The sequence below is a fragment of the Silurus meridionalis genome, chromosome 4, assembly GCF_014805685.1.
Source record: "Silurus meridionalis isolate SWU-2019-XX chromosome 4, ASM1480568v1, whole genome shotgun sequence".
Classification (NCBI taxonomy): domain Eukaryota; kingdom Metazoa; phylum Chordata; class Actinopteri; order Siluriformes; family Siluridae; genus Silurus; species Silurus meridionalis.
The window spans coordinates 15682963-15705115 of record NC_060887.1 but is presented as its reverse complement, the minus strand read 5'-3'; the positions used below and the strand labels follow the sequence as shown (position 1 = coordinate 15705115).

At 38.6% G+C, this 22153-nt stretch overlaps 1 protein-coding gene across 1 annotated transcript in view; it reads left to right on the top strand.

The window, feature by feature from the left end:
- Positions 1-8206: 8206 nt before the first annotated feature.
- LOC124383832 (tumor necrosis factor receptor superfamily member 11B-like) overlaps positions 8207-22153 on the top strand; it is a 16030-nt gene continuing 2083 nt past the window's right edge. The window contains exons 1-3 of the mRNA XM_046846158.1: positions 8207-8358; positions 13141-13504; positions 18687-18893. Coding sequence (XP_046702114.1) covers positions 8305-8358; positions 13141-13504; positions 18687-18893 — 625 coding nt within the window. The 5' untranslated portion in view covers positions 8207-8304. The remainder of the gene's footprint in view (positions 8359-13140; positions 13505-18686; positions 18894-22153) is intronic.

Sequence of the window (22153 nt, the reverse complement as noted above, 5' to 3'; positions counted from 1 at the left end):
ATATAGGTATCTCAGGAAAGAATTTCTCAGCACATTTAGGATTCAAACAACAAGTTGTTTTTCCCCAAACTAACAAGAGCTGCCAGCGATTTACAGTATGGAAAATACTTACAAGGATAGTGTTGGAAATGAAAACAAAAGGGGGGTGGGGGTTCAAATCAGTGCAGGCCATGTGGAAAGTTCATCAGGCTGCTTCTTTTCCCTTGAATTTCCACAAAATTGGAATGTGGTGCAGATATAAGGATTAGTTTCAGGTTTGGGAATACCTGGGATTGTTTAATAGCTCATTCATATTTTCTCTAGAGAGGTTAGAATACTATTAGAGACCTCTTAACATGTGTGTTAACATGCCAGGAACCACACACACACTCTCTCACATACACACACATCCTAAAGCTGATATCAACGTAACAAAACATACAGGACAGGCATGATGGTGGAGATAGAAAGAGAAAGAACGGCTCAGCTGCATGCTCGTTTTGGATTGCAAACACACTGCACAAAACACACATTCACTGAGACGCCCATGAAACGAATAAAACAAACATGAAACAAGCGGTTAGCCTGCGCATGTTTACTTTTCTCAGCCGTGAGTTTTCCTCCTCGAGACGAAGCTCTAAACACATAGAATTGAAGTTGTGATGTGACTCTGAGGAGAAACATTAGCACATTCCCGGCAGAATCGCTCCTGAGGCCATTTTGTTTTTGTAAGAAGTCTAGACACTGTAAATGTAAATGAAAGTCTCTCCTGTTTTCCCACATTCAAATTAAACCCATTGTTCCAGGACACTTGGAAATCAATGGTCACATTTGTCTGGCTTTCTTTTTTTTTTATTAACGGTAGAACAATACAATTTAGATATATTTTACTAACAGCTGCCACTTGGAGTTCTAGCACATCCTCTTACACCACAGGATCTTCCAAACAGTTACAATCTTTCAATAAAGAGATACACACCATGTAAATGATTGTCAGAGAAATCTTTTAGTTATCTGTTGTCACTTACATTATAGCAGCTTGTTCCCTTACCAGCCTCTCTTTATTCTCTTAAAGTGTTAACTTTTCTGTCCGATCTGAATAATTTAGTTACCTCTGATAATGTAGATTTTTTTCATAATTTGTAAATTTTAATTGATTATCGTTAACTATACTGTATACACTTTCCTTGCAATTAATGTGTTACTATAGAAATTATGTATAACCCATACATGTATGTACTATAGAAATTTATTAGAGCCGGTGAATCTGTAAAGCTGTCAGAAAAATTCCTTCTGACCATTGAGAATCCAGAGTTCACTGGATCTGTGATGTTAAGATGGGCCCTTAAATGCTGTTTTATGTTTATGGTTATATTTGTTGAGCGCTGTTCAGCTGATTTATGTTCTTAGAGATCAGATAATGAAAGACAGTCGGAAGCTTCGGCTCGCTCAGAAGACTGTAGGAAGACCACACGTCTGCTGGACAGAACTTCAAAAGGTTGCGGACCTTATTGTGAATCTGTTTTAAGATGAAGCACAGAACACTGTGTCCATCACAGAGAAGCCCAGTCCATCACACAGACCCTAAACTTAGTCACACAGAACCACGAGTCCATCACACAGGACCCTGAGTCAAGTCAATCATAGACAACGTCTCTAGGTTACGTATGTAACCCTAGTTCTCTGAGGGTCAAAACGCTTTGGGAACACGCCTGAGTGTTCACGCTCTGAAATAATGGGTGTAATCAGTAAAAAATTGGACCCTGGCCATCACCGGTGGGATGATGTCACGACCAGGAGTATAAAACACATATGAGTGAGGGCAGCTGCAGCTTCTGTAAGGGAGAAGGAAGCGCTGCAGGGACGCCGAAGGTGTGGCAAAGAGACGCAGCGTTTTGTTCCCTCAGGGAACTACAGTTACATATGTAACCTAGAAACATTCCCTTTCAGGAACTCGAGCTGCATCAAACCACTTTGGGAACAAGTGTCCAATTGAGGAGGACTGAGGGGCCAGGAGTGGCACTGCGGTCTAGGTTATAGAACCGCACAAAGGTCAGTGGGGTCGACCAACCCGCAACATTACATATGTCTTGGAGGGGAAATCCAGAGGACCAAGATTTTGAGGCAGCCACACTTTGGGTGGAGTAAGCTCTGACCCCAAATGGAGCGCGGAGACCAGAGGACTCATAAGATAATGTGATAGCATCAACAATCCTCCTGCTCAGAGTCTGCTTATTAGCAGGGATGCCTCTCAGTTTCCTCTCAGAGGCCTCTCAGTCCTCTTCAGTTTCTCCTGGTCTGGGGCCTGAACAGAAGAGGATAGAATGCCTGTAATCTTACGGGTCATGGAACGACAAGGGCACCTTGGGGATGTAACCCGTACGGGGGTACAGGAAGGAACCAACCATACCATACATAAACTCCAGGAAGGAGGGGGCCACGGAAAGAGCCTGCAGGTCCCCTACTCTCTTGATAGAGCAGATGGCCAACAAGAACACAGTCTTGATTGAAAGGTGCCTCCAAGATGGCTCGGCTAGAGGCCGGGGGCCTCACCAGGGAGAAAACGCGTCAAAATTGTGTCTCTGCCCAGAGGTTGCCCAGCCACGGAGGCATGATAAGCCGAAATGGTGGATGCGTAGACTTTTAGGGTGGACTTAAGGTAACTGTGCCTGGAGGAAATCTATCACTGAACCAATCGGGCAGTGTACTGGATCCAGCTGATGGTGCTCACAACACGAGCAGAACAGACGCCACCTGGCAGCATATGACCTCCTTGTGGCGAGAGCTTTGTAGTGGAGAATGGTCTCTACAAAAATATGAAATAATATGGCACCCCCGAGCTAGGAAAGGAGAGCCCTCCTCAGAGGAATCTTCCATGAAGGGTGCTCGAGGAGAGCTACCAGGGCACTGGATAGAGCGGTGCAGCGCACCCCTTCATGGCTGGATCCCCAGAAAGTCCAGTGTCAGGACCTTTTTGTCATATCTGACAGAGTGAGCCACAGGTGCCTTTCGGTGGACACCAGGGCAGCCAAAGACCGGCCAATGGCTCTAGCAGTCTCTTTAGTGGCTCTGAGAGCCAGATCCGCCATACAGCAAAGCTCATTAAAATAGCTGCCTTGGGCACCTCCCATATCCAACTCATGCAGCAGGTCAGCCTAATATGCCTGCATGGTGTGCAGGGACGCAGCAGCTTGACCTGATGAAGCATAGGCTTTACCCACGAGCACTGATGTATTGCGTAGGGGCTTCGTGGGTATTGTCGGGGTCTTAAGGGAAGAGGCGATTCCGGGAGAGAGATAGGTGGCAAGTGTCTCTTCCACCCGCGGCATCACCCCATAACCATGTTCTTTTCGCCCCAGAATTTGGGGATACACAGTACAACTGGGGGTAAAGGGGCGGGCTGAAAAAGCTTAACCCATGACCTGGACACCTCCGTGTGCAGGTCAGGAAAAAAGGGAAGACCCTGACACGGAGGTTGTGACACGGGTGTCAGAAAGCACTCATCTTATTTACTAGATGAAAGCACTTTCTGGTCTGTGAGGCTGCTGACATTTTATGGAAGCCCAGGTTGCTCTGATAGGGGTTTAGATCGGACGAGTTTGCTGCATAATCAAGCACATGGATACCATTGTCAGGGATCCACCTGCCATGCCACCCTTGGTGGCTGTCATGCTGACGCTCTCTCTGCCACTTCCAGCATTGATTAAGGACACCGGTTCCTCATTACCGAATCACCTTTATAAACTCCCGTTCCATAGTCACTCGCTGTCGGTTCTTAATTGTCATGCTTGTGAGCTCTTGGATTCCCAACTGCCACTCTGTGAACAGCCTGCTTCTTTAGCATGATTGTGTAGCCTAAACCAGACTGAGACAACATTTAAAGGCTTAGGAAACCTTTACAAGTGTTTTGAATTAATTAGCTAATTAGAGTGGGACACCACAAGTCTCCAATTTTGAACTTTTTCACAATATTCAATTTTGGGTTTTTATTAGCTGTAAGCCACAATCATCAAAATTAAAGAAAAACACTTGAAATATATGAGTCTGTGTGTTATATATAAATATATACTTTATCAATAAATAAACTTTTTAATAATATTCTAATTTAATGAGATGCACCTGTATATAACACTTAATAATGTAAAATAATGATATGCACTGCACCCTTTGGGTGAGGATTTGATAAGGAATGGATGTTTGGATAAATTACTCATCCATGAAAGAGCACTACAGGAGCTAGATTAATTTTATTATCCTTACAGTTTGGAATTTATCCCAGGAATGTTTTGCCCGCCAGCTTTTAGGTTGAGTTCCTGTTCTTTTCATGTTGCAAGGTCTGTTATGGAAATCAGTTGTTTTTTTTCTGTCTATTGACCCTGTCAGTTATCGGCGTGTTCATGCAGCAGTTAAGGGCAGGGGGCAGAGTCTTATGCAAATCACAGCTTTTTGGGCTTTCAGCTGTTCATGTGAGAGCTCTGTGAACGACATCAATTAAAAGATTAATCCCACAGTGAATGCTTTGAGTTGATCTGAAATGAATTATTTTTAATAATACATTTAATTAAATAAATTATTACATAAATAGATACATATACAAATACAAATAATTAAACAATACAATCTTTGTATGCAAATCAATAGATAGGTAAGCAGACAGACAGACAGACAGACAAACAGAGAGACAAAGAATAAACAAACAAAATAAATAAATAAACAAACAAATAAATAAATAAATACCATTTGAATAGAAATGTCTTGAAGCAGGAGAACAAAAGAACAGCAGATGTATGGATGGAGGAGGATGTGTAGAGGAAGGAGGAAATGAATATGTAGAAGATCTTGTGGATGGAGTAGAAGTGTGGGTGGAGGCAGACTTGGATGTAGATGCATATGTGTGTGTGTGTGTGTGTGTGTGTGTGTGTGTGTGTGTGTGTGTGTGTGTGTGTGTGTGTGTGTGTGTGTGTGTGAGAGAGAGAAAGTGTGTGTGTGTGTGTGTGTGTGTGTGTGTAAGATTAATTTTATATTGTAATTAACAATTTGTATTATAATAGACTTTCAATGGCAGCAATTTTAGAGCTATGTTTACAAAATGAACAAATTAATTATTTAATACATAACCAGCTAAATAAATAAACAAAGAAATTATACAGTATATAATGAAATAAATTCATACATACAGTAGGGAATTTGTTATTGCTTTCATTATCAAAATCTTTCATCACATTAATGATTCACTTAATTTCATCACTTCATGTTTTACTGTTTTTTGCCTTTTTGTGAACTCTAATGTCTCCGACATTCATTCAAGAGCAATTTTTTGTTTTTTTTTCAAATAAAAGAAAAATACAAAAATAAGTATTGTAATTTAAAAGTCACATGTGACAGCTTGGAATCTTTGTTGAGAACCCCGACCTTTGAATCATTTCATTCCTTTGGTTGTATTTAGTCTGATGTTAAACTGAAACTTTATACAATACAAAATAAACCTGGGTAACTCAAAGGAAAATTAAGTTTAGCCTTAAATGCACTATAACCTTTGTCTCTGAGGAGCAAGTGATGCTTCTCGCTCCTCCACAGAAGATGTGTGTTTGGAGGAGGATGTGTAGATAATCAAATTCTGAACAGAAAATGAATAGAGCAGGACAAATTAATGGAAAAAATAGTAATGTGTGGAAGAGGTAGACCAGATGGAAGAGAATGTGATATAAATATATAATATAAATATAAATATAAAAGTGTGTGTGGATGGATGTGAATGTGTAGATGGTTAAGGACGTATGGATTGAAAAGGCTGTATGAATGGAAGAGAACTTGTGGAAGGTAAAAGATGTATGGATGAAAGTGGATGTGTGGATGGTAAAAGACACGTGGATGGAGGAGTACATATGGGTAGAGGAAGATGTGTGAAAGGTATAGGACATGTGGGGGAGGATGTGTGGATGGAGGAAGATTTAAAGATGGAATAGGATGTGAGGATGTTATATATAATATATAAGGACAGAGGAGGTGTGGATAGAGAAGATCTTGTGGCTATCCTGCAGCAGCTGTACAGCAGTGGTATGTTTGTGATGGATGTGTGGCTGTAGGTCTTTCAGTTGGTCAGCACAGCAGCCACAAAGCAATGGCTCTGGTTGACCTCTTAACACCCACACTGAGTGTGTGTGTGTGTGTGTGTGTGTGTGTGTGTGTGTCCACAGTATGGTGAAAGGCAGTGCGTTAGCATCTTTATGAATAAACTCCATCCTTTACGTCACTAAACACCACACAGTCTTTGTTATAGCAGTTGGTGTGAGCAGAACTCACCAAGGTAGGCATGGATTTTTAATTTGTATTCATTAGGCACATTGATAAAACACATATTTTTGTGATTATAGGAAACAAATGCCATTCATGTCGTTATCCTGACAGGACAAAGTGAGACAGAGGAAGCACAACAGACACAAAATTACATAATTTACTTCAGATTTACTCATTTAACTCATTTAACAATATAAATAAATAAATAAATAAATAAATAAATAAATATATATATATATATATATATATATATATATATATATATATATATATATATATATATATATATAAAAGCTGTTGCAAATAAGATAATGGGAAATGAAAGAAATATTGATTATTCCTTGTAATTATTTTTTTATTTTATGTGCCTTAACATAATGAGATTTCTGACAAAAAAAAAGGTAAAATAGTTAAATTTTTTCAGTTGGTCCGAGACCATCAAGAGGAACATATGTGTCAATTAGATAAATGTGTGAGCTGCTGGGAATAAGGACAGGCCCTGAGACGTCATGACTGTGCTATGTTTAGGGACCACGTTGATTATACTTACACACACATACACACATGCACTGTGGTTGTGTTGTTAAAAGGTCAAGTCAAGTCAAGTCAAGTTAAGTTTATTTTTATTTTTATAGCACTTTTCACAATAGACACTGTCTCAACTTTACAGAATTTAAAAATCAAGGTGAATGATGTGTATTTATCCCTGATGAGCAGACTGGGGCAATTTTGGCAAGGAAAAACTCCCTTAGATGTTATGAGGAAGAAACCTTGAGAGGAACCAGACTCAAACGGGGAACCAGACTCAAATGGGGAACCCATCCTTAAATGGGTGATATCAAGAGCATGATTATAAGTCTTTAAAGCAATACAAAACACTGGAGAGTGAGAACTAACATGAGCACTGGAATAGAAGATTGTGAGTAAACCCTAGAGGCATTTTAGACACTCTGTAATTCCCTGTGACCCTAAATAAGCAAGTGTTCTCAAACCACAAAAACACACACACACACACACACACACACACACACACACACACACACACACACACACATACGGAGAGACTTACATCACTTGGTCTAAAGAGAAATCTGGAAATGACATTTAGATGTCAGAGAAACTCTCATGAGCTACATTTGGAGACAACACTTTTTTTGTAGAAACAGCTGGAAAAATTAAACAGTCTTCCAAAAATGTAACAATTTTCCAATTAAATGTAATTTATAAATGCTGATTACGTCCATAGATGATATCTGGTGTATATATATATATATATTTTTTTTTTTTTTTTCTCTTATTTATATATTTTTTTTTACTAGCAGTGTATTTGTTCAAGTTAGACAATGTTTTGTTTATTGTGTTTTCTCTGAATATATGAGGCCAAAAATAATAATAATAAAAAAGCTCCCCTTCCCCCGACTCCTTCCATTGACCGAGTTTTAAAAAAACCTCAAGAATTTGAATTTATTCCTGTGAAATGTTCAGAGCATGTTAAAGCATCTCTGTCCAAACACACAGCAGTAATAGTGCATTCTGATGTCAATCTCAATTTCAGAGATATTTCCCACTTGGAAAAAAAAGCTGTAAGAAGAAAAATGAATAAAATTTTCCCCAAAACTGGACCAAAGAGGAAACCGTGTGTTTATGGGAGAGATGTGAAAATTTCTCCAGTAGCAAGTAGTACCAGACCAAAGATGCAACACACATTGACACACACAAACAAACGCTTCTAATGAATATATATATATATGTGTGTGTGTGTGTGTGTGTGTGTGTGTGTGTGTGTGTGAGAGAGAGAGAGAGAGAGAGAGAGAGAGAGAGAGAGAGAGAGAGAGACAGACAGACAGACAGACAGACAGAGACAGAGAGTGAGAGAGGCAGACAGACAGACAGAGGTGGTCGGAGTGGGTGGGCGCGGCTGCCCCGCGCTCTATAAAATGTTCCGCAGAGTTTACACACACACACACACACACACACAAACACACACACACACATAAAAGTGTAATCCCATTGCGCGCACACGGGAGAATGAGGATGAGCGCATGCGACACGCCGCCGCGGGCAGCTATGAGACTTCGCATGGTGAGTACAAACAGCATGAAGATAATGATGAGGATGATGAGGATGAGGACGAAGGGTTTAGGGAAATTTATGAAGGTGTGAGCGCGCGTCACGGGCGAAATAACAGTTCGCGCAGGTGAATGAAAGGGAACTAAACCACGAATCCATTCCTAGTTGATCAAAATTAATTCTATCAGATTCTATTAGAATAAAAAAATGTTCCTTAAAGGGTTCGCTTTGAACAACCCCTAAAAGACATTATTCATCACTAGTACCATGTGGAACCTGAGGGTGCTTTGTGGACTTAATTAACACATTTGGTGTTAAATTAACGTGTGTAATGTTGAATTCAATCATGTAGTGTAATCGTAGTGTTGAACTGACTTGTGTAGTGTTGAACAGTCTAGTGTGGTGTTGTAATATCGTGTGTAGAGTTACACTAACTTTTGTAGTGTTGACTTGACCTGTTTAGTGTTGAATTGACTTGTGTATTGCTGACTTGTGTAGAGTTTAATTGAGTATAGTGTTGAATTAACTTCTCTAGTGTTGAATTGACTCATGTGGAGTAACTCCTAGTGTACAGTTAACTTCTGTTTAATGCAGGTAACTAACATTCACCTGGCTCAACAAGTATACAATTGCATTAGTCTTAAAGTGCACTGCTGAAGTTTAAATAGCCTTTAGCAGTGCTGTAACATTTTTATTTAAATCTTACAAAGATCTGAACACTGTAACACAGTAACTACAGTTTAACACTGTAGGTGTTAGTTCAGTGTGCATGCAGAAGTAGCATGTACCCAGCATCAACAGATGTGCTTCTGGAGTGTTTGATAAAATACACTAAATTATTCAGATGTGTTTCAAAGACGCCAAAACTGTGCTGTAGTTCACCACTAAATGAACTTATTCCCTCTAGCTGTTATTGATATTGTTCACTTAAATTAAATGGTGTTTTTCTTATACTGTCTTATAATATAAAACTGAATAAAGCAAAATATGGTGATCACAATCCCCACAGAGAACCGAATAGTCCCACAGGGTTTAAGAGGTCAGAGGTCTGCAGAGTATCACAGAGTACCGGAGAATCCCAGAGAGTACCACAGAGTATCACAGAGCTCCACAGAGATTTATATAGTAGTATATCATGTTGTCTGGCGTACCATAGAATACAGAGGTATAGAGTTACTTAAAGTATCATACAGGCCTAAACACACTGTTTACACTAGTTATTAACACCTGTCTACTACAATTGGATATCTGAAACACATATCCATTTGCACCTGATATGATCAGTGTTTTTCCAGTGACCATTTGTGATCAAATTTAAATACATTATTTCAGCAGAAGGAGGAGGAGTCAGTCATGTTCATTTATAGACTGATTCAAATGTTTTAATCACTAGAGAGAACAAAGCTATGAAAAACGTTTCCTTCTGCTGTCATAGCAACATGATTTATCATAGAGTAATATAAAAGCTCTACTGTTTTGCACCATTTCCAAACAATCACACTGATTACATATTCACTGGCTAGGGAATTTGATTCTACCACAGAGTCAGAGAGGGTCTCACAGAATAAATGCAATTGTGTACCTTAGAGTGACATAGAATCAAATAGAATGTCATAGAATCACACATAATACAAGTCACACAGAGTCACATATAGTCTCATAGAGTACTACAGTCACTCAAAATGCCAGAGGGTTGCAGAGAATCACATATATTTTGCATAATCCAGATCCAGCATGATATTCCACTCATCAGCAGATTCTCCATACAGGTTTTTCAGAGAGAGAGGAAGAGTGAGAGAACGAGGGGTAAATGGGCCGATTTTGACTTGAGTACAATATACTACAACGGAATCACATAGAATACCAGAGAGTACAAGGGAGACATAGGGTCTCATCAAGTCACAATGAACACAATAGTGTCACATCGAGTCAAATGTAGTCGCATAAAGTCAGATAGAGTACAGTACAAAGTCACATAGAAGGCAATAAAATCTCATAGTCTCATAGAGTTACATAGAATATGATAGAGTTTCATAAAGTGGTATAGATTTATTATTCTTGTGTTTTGTTTGGTGATGAAGAATAGCTGTTCTGCTGTGTGATGTGATGTGTTTTGCATGTGTGATTTGCATATGTCCTTGTTTTGATGGCTCTCAGATTACAGAGGATCCAGATCGAGCATGATTTTTCCACTCGATAGCAGCTTCTCCATACAGGCCTTCTAGCTGTTGAATGTGTGTGAGAGAAAGAGATAGCTAGAGAGAGAGAGAGAGAGAGAGAGAATGTGTGCATTAACAGATTCTGAATTTGTGTCTGTCTGTCTGTCTGTCTGTCTGTGTGTGTGTGTGTGTGTGTGTGTGTGTGTGTGTGTGTGTGTGTGTGTGTGTGTGTGTGTGTAACGTGCAGGGATTGTTATCAGGTCGTTATCAGTAGCAGGTGGAAATGAATTAACTTCCCTAAACCTGCTCTGTCCTCTGTTTTTTCTTTTTTTCTTTTTCTGTTCTGTTTCTCTCCCTCCAGTGTTGGTAAAGAAAGAGAACACTTGAAATCAACACATTGCACTGAAAACAAGATACACGCTTTAAAAAGAACAAATACACCTGAAAGGAAGTACAGAGCAACGGCTTCCTCTTTTGTTCAGGACTTAGACAGCGAGCGCTCGTTGTCTCGGATGATAAACAGCCGCTTTGAAACGATTCATGCAAAATGGCTGTAAGTCTATAAAGGCTGTGGGTTAAAGATAAGAGCAACAATAAAAACCTGCTGCCAGGCATTAATCCAAGAGTCACGCTGCCGCAGAAAACAGGAGCTAAAGATTTTAAAGCAGTGGAGATGGAGAGAAGTTTAAAATGAATCACACTTTCCCTTGTGTGAGTCATAAAACAGCAGCAGTGTTGCTGTTCCCACCCAGACCACATACCCACACGTTCTATCCTCATTACACTGTAAAGACACAAAGCTACTGTACAGTTTTACAACTGACAACTGCTAAACACTGATAATAGAGACTCCTTCCATACATGTTAAATACACATTTGCATTTAATTATTAAATTAAATTCAACACTTTATAGATGATGTACATTGTCCTCTGTGAATGCATTGATAATGTACAGTGTGTGCCTTGGAGGAACTTTTTTTTTTAAAACAAATAAAACAGTGATAAAAATCACTCCACTTTGTAAACTTTCATCTGTTCCTCCCTCACAGATTCCATGTTTAAACATGTCTAACATCTAAATAACCTCCAAAACCCGTAATGCAAACATTTCAGGATCTGTTGTTTGTTTTGTGTAGAAGCCTGTCAGGATACATTTTTGTAAAATTCTTTTATAAAGGTTTTTAACCCAAAAAACATTAGTCTATAGAAACCCTACAAGAAAGATGTTCTTCGGGTATTCATTATATAGATGAAGTTGCCAGTTTCTGATGTGATTGAGAACTTTAACAAGAGATCCCTTCTAGAGAACAAGACACCATAAACATGTAGCTTTCTCTTCGTTGCTAGCTAAGGTACCTAACAGCCAAGCACTCCAATAGGCCTTCACCAAATGTGTAAAACTAGATTTATTTTGTCAATTCACTGATTTACTTCTGCTTTCTAAGTTTTTAATAGTCTGTATACACTAAAGCACATAGAACCAATCAAATCACGTCCTGAAGACTGTGGCCAGAAAGGGCACTAAGATTTGCTTTGAAACCAGTGAGTCATCGTAAAGTGGTTCGGTAGAGAACTTGAGGAACCCATCCATCAGCAGCGTGTCAGGATTTAGGGAGAGGTGATGCATGTTTCCGTGTTTTCCATATTCTGTCTACTTGCTCTTAGATATGATCAAACAAACCTTGACAGTTTCTGATTTAAAGCTGTGGAGCTTTCTTGTGGGCCGAGACATTGCAGTAGCGAATGCTATATACCTTGAAATCGGGGTGAAGCTGGCACAGGGCACGAGAGGCGTCTGTTATAAGTTTCTTTTAGATCTTTAGAACGATGTAATTACAGCAGTCAGAAGCTCTGAGCTAGCATGTAATTATGGTTTTTACGTCGACAAATGGAAGTCTGGATCAGGGCTAAAAGTTCATTGGTCTTCCACTGTTCAATTAGCATATGTGTGGCATTTCCATGTGCTAATGATGTGGATTCACACCCACCTGCTGCACATAACACAACATTTGGTCTGGATAATCAGCAATGCTGAGAATTGTGGGTAATGTGTACAGTGTGGGTCTTGCTCATTCAGCAGAGATCCAAATTGCACTCAGTAGTTAAGTGTTTTGGAGAAACTTTGCTGTAATGAAATTCTGCTCAGACAATAACTGCGCTGTATTTTCATCTGACAGGTCGTGTTAAAAAGTGCAAATATCATAATTGTACAGTGATTGTAAAGCATTTTTGTAGTGCCAAGTTTTTTTGAGAATTTATAGAACTCTTATAAGATCCTTATTATTGCACTAAAATATCTTCTACAATCCTTTTTTCACTTTTCACCTTTATTTAAGGTTCTCTGTAGAGAGTTATAACCAGGGGTTTTTAGAGTAGAACATGTTAACATCCAGAGAATCCTTAAGGAAAATTTCAACTCTATGACAATAACATTATGGTAAAAGTTTAAAAGATTTACTCTCTTAGCAGGAACTCTTGACCAAGCCCTGAGCATTTGAACATTAGCAGAGCGCTAGCAGTTTTTTGATTAATATTATTTTGTTACTGTACTCCACTGACTCTTAACCTCATTTCCATCCTTATCACTTTTTTTCCCCTTTATGTGTCTTCTGTCCTATCCCTTTCTTATCATAGTTCTTCGTTGTGTCCTTTGCCTGGGCTTACCATGAAACCCCAAGGTACCAGCAACGTGACCCTGTGACATCAGAGCTTCTGCTGTGTGATCAGTGTCCTCCAGGCACAGCAGTAGAACGCCACTGCACATCGAACTCGGCCACTGTGTGCCATCCTTGTCCAGAGCGCCGCTTTGCAGAACAGTGGCATTGGGGTGAGAGCTGCCAGCACTGTACCCCAGTTTGTAAGGAGAGACAGATTGTCAAGAGGGAGTGTAATGCCACACACAACCGTCTCTGTGAGTGTGTACCTGGATACCACCTCTCTGTGGAGTTTTGCGTACCGCACAGCACCTGTCCGCCAGGATTTGGGGTCTCTATACCTGGTAATTATCCTCACAAATGTTATTAACATTCCAAAAGAGTCTAAGATTAATTGAATAATAAAACATAATGGACATCTATTTGGAAGCTACAGTTGAGTTGTGATAATGTCTTCAAGCATTTAGGTTTCTCTAGGCATTGGATTAAAAAAATCCTGTTTCATCCAAAGCGACACACTCATAGCTAAACTTTTAAAACCCACAGGCCTGACAGTTGTCTGGCAACTCCCAATATTCCGATCGCTAGCTCTCAGAATACTAACCGCTGAGCCACCGCTGCACCAGCCATCTGTCAGAAGTGGAGAACCCACGTGGCCATGTGGAGAGCAGAACCACCACATCAATGTTAACAAAAAGGTCACAGAGTTATTCTCTCCACATTCTCTTAGCACTGTGTGTAGTGGCATTGATCTGGTGCTGAGAGCAGAAGGAGAAGAACAGATTACCCAAAGTTTCAAAATGTTTGAGGCCATGACCCCAAATAAACATATGTGAGGGCGTGAAGGGTTCCAATGTCAAAGTAGCAATGCGTGGGTGATGTTTTGCTAATGTAACTCTTAAGTTACACATCTTTTAAAAATGTTCTTACTACATCTATATTTCTTTAAAAGGGACAGGGCTAAAAATGAGCTCAGTTTAAAAATATAAATTGGAGGGCAATGTGAGATTTTTTAGCTTTTTGCTAAGCAGTGTTATCTAGCCAAGCAAGCTAAAGTAAAAATGCACAAAGTGGTTTCTCAGTTGCATATAAATAAGTATTCAAAGATTCTACATTTTTAATGATTACAAATGGTAGAGATGTTTTATTTGGAAGAAAATACTTTTTCTATCTCAAACTAAACCTAGACAGTGGTGAAAACACTCTAAAATGGCAGAAAATATTGGAAAATTCTGTACTTTAATAACATCATGCTTTAGTAAAAGAGCCATGAACAGAGATTGGAAGTAATAAAGTATAAATACTTTGTTACTGTACTTTAGTATATTTTTCTGGTGTAGGGACTTTACCTCACTATTTATTCATTACATCTTGTACACAAATATCTGTACTTTCTACTTCTTAAATTTTTTAATCAGGCTCGTTACTTAAGTTTTAATCTATTTCATGACATGATCAATATTTTGTCCTCTCATTGCACACTGTTTTCAGCCCATCAACCTGTTTTCTGTCATTTCGTGACTTTTTTAACCTGCCACTGGTGTATCAATTCCTGGCATCCACGCACCACATATGTAGGCTAGCTTATGAAGCAATGAGCAAGGCAGAATGCAACAAGAACTATGGCTAATGAAGATGAGGCAGAGGGAATCAGTGATCTAAACATGACTGAGAACAGAGACATTCCTGATCACCTGATCATCATCATCTATTCTCTGCTTGTGTTCTATATGGTGGATGTTCAGCCTGGATAAATTTATTAGATAACAAAATGTAAAATTGTTTTGTATTGATATATTAATATGATGTGAGGTCCAGTTACCAGTGTGACACTAAAACAGGTAGTAGAAATGGCTACTTTTTTCTTAAGTAAATTTTCCCCCCCAAACTTCTTCACTTTAACTTGAGTGAAAACGTGAGAGTCATTTATAACATGAGTGTCTGTACTACAACTTTAGTGAAGATGTATGTACTTTTTCCATCTCTGGCTGTGAAATCTTTGAAATACTTAATATTGGTGTGCCGGTTCTGTGTCATTGTTCTTCAACACTTACCAAAATCCAACCACTTATTTTTACTTAATTTGTCACTAAAACAATGAGCTCCAATTAACTGTCCAGAGATCATCATTCAGCTTTAGTTTGATACCCTTTTTTTTAGGGTCCTCATAAGTACCAGCGTGGCTTCTTCTTAAAAACAGCCCAGTCTCTGGTGGAAATGTAATGGTTATAGGAATGTAATGGAACCTTTCTTCTAAAGGGCAGATGATCAGCTCTCCATTGCTAAAAAAATCTATCTATCTATCTATCTATCTATCTATCTATCTATCTATCTATCTATCTATCTATCTATCTATCTATCTATCTATCTATCTATCTATCTATCTATCTATCTATCTACTCTGAGTTCTAAATTGTGATTGGTCAAAATGGTCAGGTATTTCCTCGAAATTTGTTATTTCTTTGCAGCAATATAACTCTGCTTCATCACACCACCTTGTCATTCCTTTTATATTATTAGAACAGCACATCACACGCAGTGTTTATTACAAACATGCATACTTACAGTGGGGGAAATAATTATTTGATTCCCTGCGGATTTTTCAAGTTTACTCCCTTATAAAAAGATTTACAGTCTAGAATTTTTATGGTAGGTTTATTTTAATGGAGAGAAAGAATATTTTTAAAAAATCCAGAAACAAATCATAAATTTATATTATATATAAATTAATTTGTATTTGATTGAGTGAGTGAAATAAGTATTTGATCCCCTACCAACCAGCAAGATTTCTGACCACTACACACCGAAATGAGACTTGTCCCTTTAAGAAAGAACTCCTAATATCAACTTAATATGTGCATAAAAGACACCCATCACAGAATCAACCTTTTCCACTCAAACCACTCCACCACCATGGGCAAGACCAAAGAGCTGTCAAAGTATGTCAGGGACAAGATTGTAGACCTGCACAAGGCTGGAATGGGCTACAAGACCATCAGCAAGTGAGAAAGAGACCACTGTTGGTTCGCTCTGGCGCTCCACGCAAAATCTCACCTCATGGGGTAATGATGATATTGAGAAAGGTTTGGGATCAGCCCAGAGTTACACAGGAATTACAGAATTACACAATGATCTCAAGGGAGCTGGAACCACAGTCAACAAGAGAACCATTGGTCTCTCTGCTCAAGAATGCACATGAACAGACCTGTTTGAAGTTTGCCAGTGAACACCTGAATGATTCAGAGAAGGCTTGAGGGAATGCGATGTGGTCAGATGAGAACAAAATTGAGCTCTTTGGCATCAACTCGACTCGGCGTGTTTGAAGGCAGAGGAATGCTGAATAGGCCCCAAAGAACACCATCCCCACTGTCAAACATGGAGCAGGAAACATTCTGCTTTGGGTCTGTTTCTCTGCTAAGGGTACAAGAAGACTTTACCACATTATGGGGCCATGCACTGTAGAGATTTTGTGTGAGAACCTCCTGGCCTCAGCCAGAACACTGAAGATGTGTCATAGATGTTTCATCCAGCATGACAATGACCCATAACATACTGCCAAGGCAACAATCTGAGTCTTGTAGCCCATTCCAGCCTTGTGCAGGTTAACAATCTTGTACCTGATGTCTTTTGAAAGCTTTCTTTTTTTTCCATGGTGGTGGAGAGGTTTAAATGGAAGAGGTTGATTTTGTGATGGGTGTCTTTTATACACATAATGAGTTGATATTAGGAGGTCTTTTCTAAAGGAACAGGACTCATTTGGGTCTGTGGGAGTCAGAATGTTTTGCTAATTTGGTACGGGATCAAATGGTTTTTTCACTTCATCAAATACAAATTAATTTATAACCTTTCTTTATATTCTGTCTTTCTCTGTTAAAATAATACTACTATAAAAATTTTAGACTGTTCATTTCTTTGTAAGGGGGTAAACTCACAAAAATCATAAGAGGATCAAATAATAATTTCCCCACTGTAAGATGGGTGATCATTTGAAGAGTAGCTCAGAAACTATACTCATGATGCATATATATATATATATATATATATATATATATATATATATATATATATATATATATATATATATATATATTTAATTATTAATATATTAATATATTTAATACGGGTGCAGCTTTTGGTGGAAATATTCGCTGTAGCGTGAAGGAGCTATTAGTTATGATGAGCGGCATAAGGCCCGCTGTTAGCCTCCAGGGTTCCCCATCACCACCACACCCAATCACCACACCACCAACATCACCATCATAATCTTCACCACAATTCCCACCATCACCAACACAATGAACAACTTTACCACCACGATCACCATTTTCATCACTAACACCATTAACAACTTTACCACCACATCATCATTTTCATCATCACCACCACCAAAACCTTCAACATCACAATATCCAGCACCACCTACACCATCACCACTGGGAGAGGGAGGAATGAAAGGAACCACATACTCCTTTGTGATCAGGACTTTTCCACCCATTCTCCTACTTGTCCTCATACTCCCTGCAACTCCTCCTTAAATTTTGCAAAGACAATAAGATTTGTAAACTTTTTTAATTCATTAAGAAATCCCCAGATAAATATATATTGTAATCTCTTTTCTGCACGATGACCCACCATGAATCACTCCATCAGATGGCGACAGAGAACTCAACAAATAACGATTAACCCTAAATTTAGAACAAAATTAAATATATTATAAATAGGATTTTTTAAGGTTTACATACTTTATTTTGTACTCCCTGCTATATTTATAATATATTTATTGTGTAATTAGTATTATTAGGAATAGCTGTGGATGAATTTATATTGAACTGTTTAATGTTTTTTTTCCCTAGTGTGTATTATAAGAAAAACATTTTTAATATTAAACATATTTCTTTTTTAAACCAAATTTTTAAAAACAAATTCTGTTAATATTTTATATTAGAGTTTTTTTTTTTTATAAACTGAATAATTAAATTAGATTTATTTACTTTATAGATCATTACTAGTTTTAGCAGGAGTTTTTTTATTTTGTTTTTGTTTGTTTTAGATATAGCATGAGCGAAATTCAGTTGATGTCCTTTTGCTCACTCTCCGTAGTTCCACTTTTTTCTTTTGTTTTATTACATTGTTTTTGTTCTACAGTCTGAGTTCAGGTGTTTCTCTCCTGGCCATGTTTTAGGTGTGCAGGTACAGACAGGTGTTAATCTTTTTTTTTTTTTCAGATCGGTGTGAGGATTTATCTGACTGCATGAAGCCTGTTAGATTTGATTTGGTGGAAAAGAGGAAGTGGTGTTCCCAACCCACCTGCTGCTGCTGCTGAACCGTTTAGATAACTGGCTGGAGATTATTTGCATTTTAGACCAAACACAGTTAATAACACACTCTGGAAAGTTCCACACCTGAAACTCCAGTACATGTTAATAAAGCATTATAGTCATGAAACTCAAACTGTTAACAGTGACAGTGGATGCATATGTGTGTTTTCAGTGAATTCATGTTTGTGTGTTCTTATGTGTGTTACAGGTACACCTGACAGTGACACGGTGTGTGAGAAATGTCCACAGGGTTTTTTCTCAAGCATGGTGTCAGCCACTGAACCCTGTGTTCCTCATCGAGACTGTTCACAGCTAGGCATGAAGACACGAAACCCTGGTACCGCCACCCAGGACACCGTGTGTGACAGAGAACTTGCTATAGACTGCACTCGCAAACACACCGTCTGTCACGCAGGTGAGCACGCATGCACACACACACACACCCACACACACACACACACACACACACACAGGGGTGTTTTAAGGGAAAACAGGTGGAGGACTGCAGATTATTTAAAAGATTTATTGAATTTTAATAAAAATATACATTTATTTTACAGTCAGGGAGACAAAGAGTCCAACAGAGGCAGACAAGGAGACAAAGAGACAAAGAAAGACAAACAGATACAAACAGAGAGGAACTGACAGACAAACAGACAAGACAATAGACAGACAGTGGGAAAAACAGACAGGCACAGACAAACATGAAGACAAAGGCAGACAGACAGAAACCCACACATACAGGCAGACACAGACAGGGACACAGGCAGCCAGGTAGGCACAGTTAGACTCTTTATGTTTGTTGTTTCAAATAGAGCAAACATGGGGATAAGGGCAAATGATCAAAATATCATGCATTATCCATAAACACATATCTTATTTTATATCCTTTTAATTTGATATTTAAAATCAAATAAAACAGTCCTGTCTAATATTCAACCGCCACCTCATCTTTAAGTATACTTGAATACTTGCATAGCACTGTAGTAGACAGTCAGACTAAGAATAATGCCAGCTAATGACACAGAAAACCCTGTAGAACCTCAGTGACTCTAACTACGCAATATTTATTTATCCATTTATCTGAGGATTGTTCTTTCTTCCTTTAGTTATTTGTTTAAGATGATTTTTCACTCCAGCAGCAGCAACGACGCAGTTTTACATTTATTTTGCGCTTTAATGTGAGTCCCGCTGGCGCCGGGACGAACTGTTTATATTCTCAACAGTTTGAAGAGGAAGCTGAGTCAGAGTGCAGAATCGTTCCGAGGTTATTGTTCACGTTAAAAGGGATGTCAGAGTTGCACTTTTCCTTTTTTACTGCTCTCGTTATGTGCTGGCCATTCTTGCACACACGTTCCTCATGCTGACTCATGCAGTCCACTCATATTATTGCAGAAAGAGAGAGAGAGAGAGAACCTTCACCGGAACACTATGCCGCAGAAAATCACTGTTACTGGCAGTATCCCCATTTAGCACTCACATTGATTCATGCTGGCATTCATCAAAATTACAAACCTTTAATGGTTCTTCAGCTGTCTGTAAAGGCCCACTCTCTAAAGGTCCAGTGTATTACAGACAGACAAAAATGCTACTGTATCAAATTACTTTTTTTACAGAAAATCTGCACTCTTAAATGTTCTACAGGACCCCCTTGAGAAAGAGGAGAGGACCTCTTAAGGGGTCATTGGTTGTCCCATTTTTGTGGAATCCATATAGACTATAATTGTAGAACCCTTTTTGGGAACTAAGAACCCTTAATTTTTCAAACAACCCTTTTTTCAAAGCTTCAGGAACTCAAATCTCACTTTTAGGTACCTTTATGTAAGTTATATGTAGGCTCTATGTAGAATTAGCAGAAAGGGTTCCATTGAAGCCAAGTACTCTTCTTACCAAGTACTCTTAACTGTGACAAACCTTTTGCTGTGCGAGTGCACAGAACAAGCTACAAATTATTGCTTATTTTACTATTTCATTATACCAATAAAAATATTAAGTGTTTTGTGCAGTTCCACAAATTAATAAAACAAATTTAAAAGCTTTTTAAGGGTTTATTGTAAAATAAATATTTATCTTACTCTCCTATAGAGGTTCTACTCTTATACATTTACCAAAGGGACAACCAGAGAACCCCTGGTGTTCTATAGTTAACCCTTTTTTAAAACACTTTAAAATACTCTTCGTTATAACTATCTATCCACAGCACCAGAGACAACAACAAAAAAAGGAACGGCCTTAAAGAATAACTACACTCTTACACAACAGGGTTCTCTAGTGGTTATTTACCAATGAAAGATTCTTACGTTGCTAAAGAATATCACACATGATTTACATCCAGGCCCTGGAGCTAGAATCCAGATGTTATTAAAGATTTCCTCCAGAATAATTGTTTTTTTCTGGATGCCATTTCTCTGGTCCAATGTTCTAAAGCGCTCTAAAGTGCCTCTGGGGTCTAATCCAGGCTAACAATCAGGATATGCATTTTTAATTTAGCTTAAAAGCCAAAATCTGATGGATAGAGTAACAGGGGGAATTTTCCAGGACCAAGTTCTAAATTTCTGAGACCTCAGCGCAACCATCAAAACCTCCAACAGAAGAGAAATGGTTCCACCAAAGACATATCCAAAGAACCCTGGAGTGACCTGGCATTAAATTTCTCAGCAACCAGCCGCACAGTCTTATTGATGACTACAAGCACCAAAGCATTAATTGAAAGAAGATGCTTTAAACGGCTGTTATTTGTAGCATCCATGCGGTTCTGCACTCCGTCTGCCGGGTCTGTCGCAGAATTATGGGTCCTTCTTCTGACAAAGTGGCTTGGTTTTGGCGATTGGAAGCCAGTGACTCAGTAGTTACAGCCGGCATCCATACCCCTGGGAAATGCTGGGTTCTGGTTTACATTGCTCATCAGGATGCTGCTGATTGATCCAGCTAAAGAGTGTTTGTGTGGGTGTGGGTGTGCCAGACTATAAAGTGTGTGTTACAAAGTGGAATGCACCAGGGTGCTTTAGTTGCAAGTGTTTTTATGTAAACTGTCCATTCTGATTAAGTAAACATTCTTCTCATGTTCCTCAAACAGAAAATGATTAGCTTCAAATTATTGAATTAAAGAGAGGCTGGTGAAGGAATGCATTTTTATATATGCTATAACGTAATTTAGAACAGGAATTAATACATATAGCTGACATAAAATTAAATGCACGTGAAAACGGATAAAATAAACAAATACATTTGTAACTGTTGAAGAATTGCTGTGGTGGATGAGCATTTCTGTTCACACTTAAAACATTTAAACTGCTAGTAGATTTGAGACATCACACTCATTTCTGATCTCTAAAACAGGAAAGGACTGAGTAGCATCTAAGCTAAATAGTAACTTGCACACAAAACAAACCATTTTATTGGCAGGTATAAAAATCCAATTTAGCAAAAAATTAATATGCCAGCTTAAATATGACGGTACTGATGAAGTGTTTATAGGCGTCTTCAATAAAAGACTTTCTGTGTGAAATGGAATGTGTAAAAGCACAACTGGGTTTAATTGTAAATATGTTAGAATGGTTTGGGAATTATTCTGGTAAAGATGTAATATTAATCACACTTGACTTTTATACTCAAAATCAGATTTTCTTCTTTAGGATTTGGGAATATTAAGAAAGACTGTTAAAGACTATGCAT